The sequence below is a fragment of the Podarcis erhardii genome, assembly GCF_964252035.2.
Source record: "Podarcis erhardii genome assembly, chromosome: 14".
NCBI lineage: Eukaryota > Metazoa > Chordata > Lepidosauria > Squamata > Lacertidae > Podarcis > Podarcis erhardii.
This window is the reverse complement of record NC_138503.1, coordinates 38,300,085-38,309,574: the sequence shown is the minus strand read 5'-3', so window position 1 is coordinate 38,309,574 and position 9,490 is coordinate 38,300,085. Positions and strand designations below refer to the sequence as shown.

General features: G+C 42.6%; 1 protein-coding gene across 4 annotated transcripts in view; it reads right to left on the bottom strand.

Moving 5' to 3' along the window:
* Window positions 1–2: 2 nt before the first annotated feature.
* The window catches only part of TBC1D24 (TBC1 domain family member 24), a 28,633-nt gene continuing 19,145 nt past the window's right edge, over window positions 3–9,490 (bottom strand). For all 4 annotated transcript variants that reach the window (XM_081839805.1, XM_081839803.1, XM_081839806.1 and 1 more), the window contains 5 exons: window positions 6,543–6,701; window positions 5,559–5,622; window positions 4,776–4,871; window positions 3,037–3,271; window positions 3–1,973 (listed from right to left, as the gene is read on the bottom strand). In XM_081839805.1, the coding sequence (XP_081695931.1) occupies window positions 1,819–1,973; window positions 3,037–3,271; window positions 4,776–4,871; window positions 5,559–5,622; window positions 6,543–6,701 (709 nt within the window). In that variant the 3' untranslated portion in view covers window positions 3–1,818. The remainder of the gene's footprint in view (window positions 1,974–3,036; window positions 3,272–4,775; window positions 4,872–5,558; window positions 5,623–6,542; window positions 6,702–9,490) is intronic.

Genomic DNA, 9,490 nt, shown 5'->3' with positions numbered 1-9,490 from the left:
AAGTGTCTGTATTACTCCACTACCTAACAACGTCCATCAAACCAGGCAGGTAAAATTTTGTCCACATTACTAGAAATTGTAAGAGAAAGGGCCAAAACAAGCTTAAAATAGGCCAGGTTATATGATATGTCCTTGAGCTATTTATCTTAAGTACCTCCTAGCTTCAAGCACATGTAACCTCCCCAAAGGCTAAAGCATGCTGAGTTTTGCATCGCCTCAACCGAGCAAGTTCTGTAACAAGCTGGCTTTCCCCCCATTTTTAGCCATAGGCTGTGTCATTTCTAAGACAGGGCATAATCAAATGAAAACACTCAATAACCAGTTCTGAAGGAAAATCTTCTAAGCTGGCCACTTTACTGCAGTTGTGCGGCTATCAGATATGGCAAAGCTCCCTTCTTCATTTGCTAAGCTAGGAGTGAGCAGATCTCACAGCTCATTCAGAGACAAAAAAAAAAGAAGAAAGAAAGGGATGTGCTTAATGCTTCTGTGTTAGTCTAGGGGCAGACTTTGCTTACCACATGGCAACCTGAACTGAGGAGATGTCACTACTAACCAAACAGCCAAAGGCTGCATGCAAGAAAGCTTCCAGTGACCAGGTATCTGTCAGGTTAATGAGGATGCAGCACCCCCTAGAGTCCCTAGAAGAAACAGTCCTTTAATAGTCAAAACAACTATCGGCCATTTCCCTAACTTGTTGCAATAGCTTCACTTTAAAAGCCTGTGCCAAAGTTTGAGGTCAATTAGCTAATACTGCTTCAAGCTCCTCCCAGCTTCTTTTCAACACAAATAGCAACGACTCAGGAGGAAGTAGTTCAGTTGTTTATATATCCCATAAGGGTCGTTAGCTGCCTGAATGTACCCCCTAAAAAAAATTCATGGTATCACTGATATGCAGTATCAGGAATGTAAACAGAAAAGCAGGATGGCAGCATGTCAGACAGGATGCCTTCAACAGAGCAGTGGCATTGAAGACCAAAGGGGGGAAAAAGTACTCTCAAATTACTCAGTCAGCCTCACTTCACACACAGCGGAATGTCAAATGAAGACTGGCTCTTAGGGCAACAGCCAGCTGTAAGGTGTGTAAATGAGTGTGTGCGTGCACACACACAAAATGGTGCTTTTAACAGATTTCTCTAATCTAATAGGTTATAGAAAATAATGGCTTGGATCAAACAATCCATTTGCAGTGTGTTCTGCACATGTGCAATGGGTCTCTCTCATCCTTCCCTTTCCCACTGCAGCCCCCTGGGGATCTGGGGAAGCCTCTAGGTTGGCGTGGCACACAGTAAGCAAGACTGCAGTTGGGAGGAGAGAAAAATCGGCAACATAATCAGTTTGGATTGCATGGGAGTCACCCTGTATCCAAGCTAACGTTAGCAGGGATTACAAGCTTCTGCAAAAGAAGAAAAATTACACTGCTGGATAAATCCAGTCACCAACAAGCACCTGCTGACATCAGAAATGTTATCTGGCCTCATGAAGGCTCTGACACGGATAAAAGTCAACTTGGATACTTCAGTGAGGCCACCTTCTTGCTACCAAAAATATCAGGATATGCATAAAGGTTTCCAGAGGTAAGAACAGGAGGTCAAGGATAAATCGCTTAGCCAAATACAAATTGCACATGAAGAATACAATGGCTGAACAATGAGGCCCCTGCATCTAAGTGAGCCCTGCAAATTAGCTTTCTAAATTACAAAAAAGGAGCCTACGGATTTTGTGGATTCAGAAATAAGCTTGACTCTTGCAACTGGAGTTGTGGTCAGAATCATAAGATGCTCCACGAGCTAGCTGTTTTTGAAAGTAGGCTCTATCTCCTCAGTTGCTCATAGTGTCCTTGAAACCCCAAACCTCTATGATAGCTATCTGGAAACTTTCAGAGCACAATGGTTGGTTGTTGAAAGTGTTGCAGTGGCCAGTTCTTCCATGGTTCAGGTCTGCGTCAATGTAAAGAGCTTGACCGTCGCCTCCGCCTGTGGGGGAAAAGACGACAGTTACACTGTCCCTGCATCAAGATGCAAAGCAGTGGCTCCAATAACATGTTCAGTTCCACTCCTTCTGGAGACAACAGAATGACAGCTTTCAGCTGCCCCAACATGGGAATATATATTATGAGAAGACATTATCACCCCATCAAACTGATCTACAGTTAAGAGTTCATGGATCTCTCAGATTCCAAGGTGTATAACAGTCTTTGTCAACCTGACACCCTCCAGATATTTTGGGCAACAACATCTGGAGGGCACCATGTTGGTGAAGGCTAGCATATGCAGAGCATTCAATTATGGATATTTTAGCTTTCAGAAGAGCTTATGGTCAAGAGTCTGATGCAGAACAGATAAAATATTGCACACTGGATCTATTTGCCAAGACCATATAACACCGGTCCTGAAAGACCTCTATTGGCTCCCAGTACGTTTCCAAGCACAATTCAGTGTTGGTGCTGACCTTTAAAGCCCTAAACGGCCTCAGCCCAGTATACCTGAAGGAGTGTCTCCAACCCCATCATTCAGCCCAGACACTGAGGTTCAGCTTCGAAGGCCTTCTGGCGTTTCCCTCACTGTGAGAAGTGAGGTTACAGGGAACCAGGCAGAAGGCCTTCTCAGTAGTGGCGCCTGCCCTGTGGAACGCCCTCCCATCAGATGTCAATGAAATAAACAACTATTTAACTTTTAAAAGACATCTGAAGGCAGCCCTGTTAAGGGAAGTTTTTAATGTTTGATGTTTTACCACATCATCATCATCACTCTGTTGGGAGCCACCCAGTGTGGATGAGGAAACCCAGACAGATGGGCGGGGTGTAAATAATAAATTATCATTATATTATTATAGTTCTCCCCCCAACTGTCAACATTGCAGGCCTAACTGCAACTCGATATCAAATGAAAATCATTCTCCTACTCCATCTTTCATTTTAACCCAGATTCAAAGATGATTTAGGAATAAAAGTCTTAAAAAGTGCAAACGCCTTTGTGTCCCTACATAGAACTACACAGCGCTGTTGCAAGAGGCAGCAACAGAAGAGCACAGGCTTACCTATAATGATGCATTCCATTCCACCAGCCATAAACATGGATGCAGCTTTGGAAGGCAGGTTGAAGTGTCGGGCAGAAAGGAAGGGGGAAAGGCGGTCTGAGGGGTCCGAGGGGAGGCTGGTTGCGGATGGAGGGTCAGAAGCATGGGAGGAATTGTTCCCTTGTTCAGGTCCTGTCATGGCTAGCTCTGGGTGCCTGATTATTACCCACTCATAGCGTTCCACTTCAGGCACCAGCTAGAGAGAGGAGAGGAGGAGAGGAGAGATGGAGTTATGAAGGAATTCTTCAGAGAAAATGCACTGCACTTGGCGTCTCCCCCGCCCCCCCCCCCGCCCCCTGGCCAGAACTTGACTCACACCCCAAGAAAGATTTTCAGAATGCATTTGCACTATGAATATTGTGGCAGACACTAAAAAGGGAAGTTATTATATTTATAACCTGCTTTTCCTTTAGAAAAGCTCAGAGCAACTTTCAGTGGTCTCCTTGCTTTGTCATTAATCAAGTTTGGTATTTGTAGAGCACGGGGGGCTTTCAGATTGCTCAGCAGCCAATATATAGAGTACTTCCGGCCTACCTTTCTAGGCAGGACTTCAATGCACTAGAGAAGTGTTAAGACATTATGACAGTTATATTGCACAACCTCTCCCTGACATTGCATCAGGAATCTTGCAAAATCAGGATAGCTACTCAAATGTTTCATTTGGTGACCCTCTTGATTGCCGCTTTAATTGAATCTTAAAAAGGTACTTACAACTAGGGATGGGGGAATATATCACTTTTGGTTTCTCGTTTCTCCCCACTCTTAAGTACTGTTCTCCCCATTTCCACATCACTTTGCTATTTCTTAAAAAAGGCCTTGTGAATTTATCAGCATTTTAGTGTGAATTCCTCCTAATATACACTTTTTTCTATGCAATACCCCAGAATACAACGCATTCTTGTATGTTATTTTCACTGTTATATATTTATATACACACTAGCATATATGTTCTTGTATACATTACTTGGCTGAAGAACTGCATGGCAGAATTCAGAGAAGTGTCGATTTTGAAGGATGGCTGTGTTTTGGTTTCCTTCTTGTTTCAGAAAGTGCAAATTTGGTAGGTTCACCTTTAAATGCAGACTGAATCCAGTTGCCTTCCAACTTCAGAGTGACACATTTGTTTTGGTAGCTCATCAACAATCCATGTGCACCGATGCTACACTGCGTGCCTTGGTCCCTTGCCCCAAGTTTTACAGGCAACCAGCAGCTGCAGCATGACCTCCTACTTATCTGTATAATCAGTGCTCTTCTGGATGAAGATGTGTTTTCCACTGTGACGACTGCTTGGAATCTTTTTTGGGGGGGTGTGTGTTTTATTGTTTTTATTTTCATTTTATATATTGTGATCTTTTTTGTGAACCGCCCTGAGACCTCCAGGTTTAGGGCGGTATATAAATTCAATTAACAATAATAATAATTCAAAATTTCTACACTTCCTAGTTTGACAACCCTGCATCATACACTATGACAGAAAAAGTGTGACACCCAACAATAATCAAGACTTTTATTGCAGTAGAATGTCATAACATTCAGCCTAATGAAGACTTTTGAAGAACTTGGAAAAAAGTTTGCTCTGATGATGTTGGTTAAACTGCTGCTACTAATAGCAGCCAGGTTGAGTCTTATAAACTGATCAGTAGGTTGTTCTCCAAAGGCAAGGGGTGGTTGTGGCAAGAGTGAACATTACTGCTTCTTACCCTGAACACAAAACATTCCCCTGTTCCAAAGAAGCTCAGCTTGTTTCCTCCTCGTTTGCGTTCATTCCAGTCGGTTGATAAATAAGCCCCACAGACCTAGGATGGTAATAGCCACCATTTTAGAGAAACAACGAAGAAGTTCGAACACTTGAAGCTGTAATGCTGAAAGGTCTCAAAGCTGGTAGATAAAAAGACACTTATAACATTTGTAGGTGTACACCTAACACACACCTTAGGTGTGAAATGCAAATCAAACATGTAAATTTGTCAACAGCAGCAACTCACAGTTGAATATAGCAAATCCAGGTTTGTCTCTGAAGTGGTCCTGGTGTGAGGGTAGCAAGCTATATCTTTAGTTAGTCTATGGCGGTCAACCAAGATCACATTTTATGACTGCTCCTATCAGTGTCAACAGGGGCCTGGAGAGAGAATGTATATGGGTCTTTCTGAATAGCTCTGCAGTCGTGCAGGAGACACATATTGCAGTGTGTGCACTGTGATGAAGCAACCCCTCTGTAGTGGTAGGGGAAGGGAGTCTGTGGCATAACACGTCGACCTGGAAAACAGGTTGAATTTCAAATTCAAATTTCCCAAGAAAGCAGCTAAATTGTGCTTTATTAAGCAAGCAAGGCACAAATGAGTTAGTGGAACAGGGAGAGTTCTAAGGAGTTATTTCATTTTTTGTCTATGGCAACTACACTAATTGATGGACAGCAGATTAGTGAATCATATGAAATTTATAAAGTGTCTTTTATAAAACTGCTACTTGTCCTACTAACTTACCTCTTGGGCCGTTGTCTTAATCAGAAGGAGAGTTGGTTCATGTCCCTCGCAATGCGAATAGAACCTGATAAAGATACATATAAAACGATGCTCCCTTAGTGAAACAACCCACTGCTGGTCTTGGTAACTGCACACTCTCCACACACTTTTTGCATCCACACCACACTGCCGATCAAGTCCCAGTTCATTGTCTGCTTCTTTAATCAACAATAAAAACTGTTTGGGTGATGTGCTAACAGACCAGACTCTAGTTCACAAAACCTTAAGCCATAATAAACGTCTTAGGTTTTTTAATGCCACAACATTCTTTGTTGCTTTAGCATACAGTTAGGCCTCTCAGCTAAGGAAGAGCGAGCAAAAACCCACAGTTCTATAGCACAGCATAGTCTATGGCTCAGTTTGTCCATAACGCTAAGCAAAATCACAGTACATCACAAATGTGCAGGTTCCCAGAGAGAAGGTTGCGGCTGCTTGATTTCTGGTCCTGCTGTTGCTGCATTCTATGAGCCAAGTCATGGTTTGGTTTGGCTTAGCACATCATACAAATCTGGGTTCGTGGTCCATCTCCTTAAACTGTAAACCAAGAATGAATCTTGGTTACAGATTGCAGTTTGTCTGAAGTGAGACAAACCACAAGCCCATGTTCAGATGACATGCTAAGACAAACCATGGCAACAACAGCAGGATGGCCAGGGAGGTGGAAAGCAGCTGCAATCGCCTTTCTGGGACCACATGCTTTCACACTAAGCCATGATTTAACTTAGAAAAAAGATCTATATGAGTTGATAGCACAACAACATACATTCAATGTAAAGCCAGCCTACAAACTCTGCTTGTGTTGAGGCAAGGCAAGACAACTCTAGCAACATTCATCATACATCAGAAGCAAAGCACCCTTGCCAAGAAAATTGGCCTATGATTGTCTACATCTTGTGGCGTACAGTACCAAAGATTCATTTTAAAATAGTGCTGACTACATTTTACCTGCTTAAGCTGCAGCCATGTTCGGAGGTGGTGAACAGCAGCAGTGGCTGGCAAAGTGCAAAGCGCTCAGGAATCCATGACCAGATGTCTCTCATCTTCTTTACATCAACTATTTCAGACTTGAAGTTCTCAGCATGAACTGCCAAATGGACATTCTGTCTGTGGAATAACAGAAAAGTGGTGTTAAGACTGGAGTCATGGGCATTTGTCCAAAGCAACTACTGCCCAATTCGGGCCTCAGCTTGTTGCCTATGGCAATAAAAGAGTCCCTTCCTGACATCCAGAAGGCAAAGAAGCATTGCAAATTAAAACATTTCTTTCCCTTTCCCTTTGTAGATGCATTGTAAATGACTAACAAAGAAACTAGCAGAAGGGCTAGTAACTCTATGACCAGAAAGAGGGCAACACCACAGGAAAAATAATAAAAGGGCAAAACAACTAAGGGGTTTCGAGTCACCCACAGTTTGATATTAGGAGAGCTTGATATCCATATTAATGCTGCAGTGTTTAGCTCTGTATAAGGGTGCAGATCTCAGCAGCCCTAAGTAGTTTTGTCAAAATAATGTTCTTAAATACAAATCAGCATTTTTACATGGATAACAGGAAGTTACTTTCTGTATTTGATTTTCATGTGAATAATCGATAGCTGTACATTTTTTTGTGGCCCCAAGGAAGAATGCAAATTTTCAAATGGTGGGAATTCTGGGAAACTTTAACACCTACTATACCATAAGTTGTTTCCTTGCAACTAGGATCGGCTTTGCCCTTTCATAGTTTCCCCACTGATTTGGTAGACATATTTACAAGCTAGCCCAATTCACCGATCAAAGCTATAGCCATTGAAAATCACTTGGAAGGTTTTGATGTAAACAGCCTTCCCCAGCCATGACTGCTGCAGTTCAAAACCAGCAGGGGACCCAGATGATACCATTACAGAGGAAACTGTACAACCATAAATATATTCAGATCTATGTGCCACTCATGGAAATTCTCTTCCAACTGTTGCCCAAGTATGAAAACAGACTTGAATATGGCTATATCCATGGAGTTAAAGAATCCACAGAAGGCTCAGTTGCTCCAAAGCACTGGAAGCCAATACATAAAACAGGAGGATAATAACATACAAGCCAGTGACAAGGAAATATAGCCAATTCTTTTTGACAGCCAAACTAGAGTTAAATGCAGGTTTCACAGCTTATGTCAGAGGTATGCAAGAACTGTACCATGAAGCAAGCCAAACTTTGGAGTTATTATACAGTACATGCTAGGAAGAAGAGTTGAAATGCAGGCCACTTATAGTGGAAAGGCATTCTTAAAAAAAAAAAGGGGGGGAGCCACCTGTCCATTTTATTAAGGACACATTTGCATACTGTAAACCTTGCAGAAAACTAGCGGCTAATAGAATGATAGAACTGTGGAGTTGGAAGGGACCCAAAGTCATCTAGCCCAATCCCCTCCAATGCAGGAATTTCAGCTAATGAATCCCTGGCAGATGACCATCTAACCTCATTTTTAAAATCTCCCATCACCTCCATCACCCTCCAAGGTAGCCAGTTCCATTGTCGAACATCTGCCACCAGAAAGTTTGTCGTAATGTTTGGTGGGAATCGCCTGCACATATCTAATTAAGTGAGGGAAATGGGATGCTTATTTGTAGGTAGTTTCAAAATTTAACTGAAGTGCAGTGACAGTTTCAGAAATGGTGTGGCTCCCTTTCTGAAGCAACTCATGTTCTGTCCTTAAACCAGAAGTTAATCAAAATGCACAGTTGACTGCATATGCTAAGGGCAGGATGTGTTCCCTTCAGCACAGATAAGCCACAGAGCCAGTTATATGTACTTCCGAAGCACTGCAGTTAGGAGCCTGCATGATATCAGCAGAGGATTATCAGGTTGTTGATTAGTCTCCTTCCAAGCATGAGCCACAACTTGTGAAGGCTGCTCTGTTCAGTGTGCATGCTACAATTTATCACTAATCTCTAAGCCTTAAAACCACCAAGGCTTAGGCAGCTCAAGCTAACATGAATCTCATGTCTTGTTACCAAAGCACATGGACTGTGTACCTGTGGCAGAGTGATTAATAAACATGATGCTAACCAGTACTTTTTTTTCTAAAAAATTTTTTTTAGGGGTACTCTCATTTGGACTCAAGAAAATCACCATTTTATGGTTCAAATCGGGGAAAATAAATACACTAAATGGACAAAAGTAGAAAGATTCACAAAATGTTTAGGGGTACACATACCCCTGAGTCCCCACGGAAAAAAAGCACTGCTGCTAACAAGAAATTTGTTAAAAGTTCACTACTGGCTTCTCAGTTATGGGCTTGAATACCACATGGGCTTGTATACTTTTTAAAAGATCTTGGAAACAAGCTTAACTGAGGGTGGGGAAGAACATGCCATTCATCCAATTTGGGCTGCAGGCAATAGTTCCACACTTAGTCACACCTTCCTGTGTTGCATTCATTTTCTGTATTTGTGCATGGGCTGTGGGAATCTCTTTTTGGTTAATGCCTTAATGCATTGAGCCATGCCCCTGATTGTCACCAGGCTACCTTAGGTGCTTTCTTCCAAGTTTCCAGTACAATGTGCTTCTGTTGCTTCCAAGGTGAAAAAAATAAGAAGGAAGGAACTGGTGTTATACAGACAATGACTAATTGACAGGTGACAGCGCGCACACGTGCATTGCCACAACCCAGAAGGGGCTGAAAAAAAGGCGGGAGGGTAACTGACTTATGTGCACTCTGCCAACATGCAAGGGGGTCAGGAACATAACTTGTGCAAAGCAGTCATTGCCTGTACTAAGGGGAAGTCTGAGCAACAAAGAAGACCCTGATAGGGAATCAGCATGTGCAGCCATCTGACTAAGGTTCAGGGAAGAAAAAAATTAGGGAGATTCAAGGGTCAAGGCTCACTGAGAGCAAGCCCGGGAGGAGATCTGGCTGTG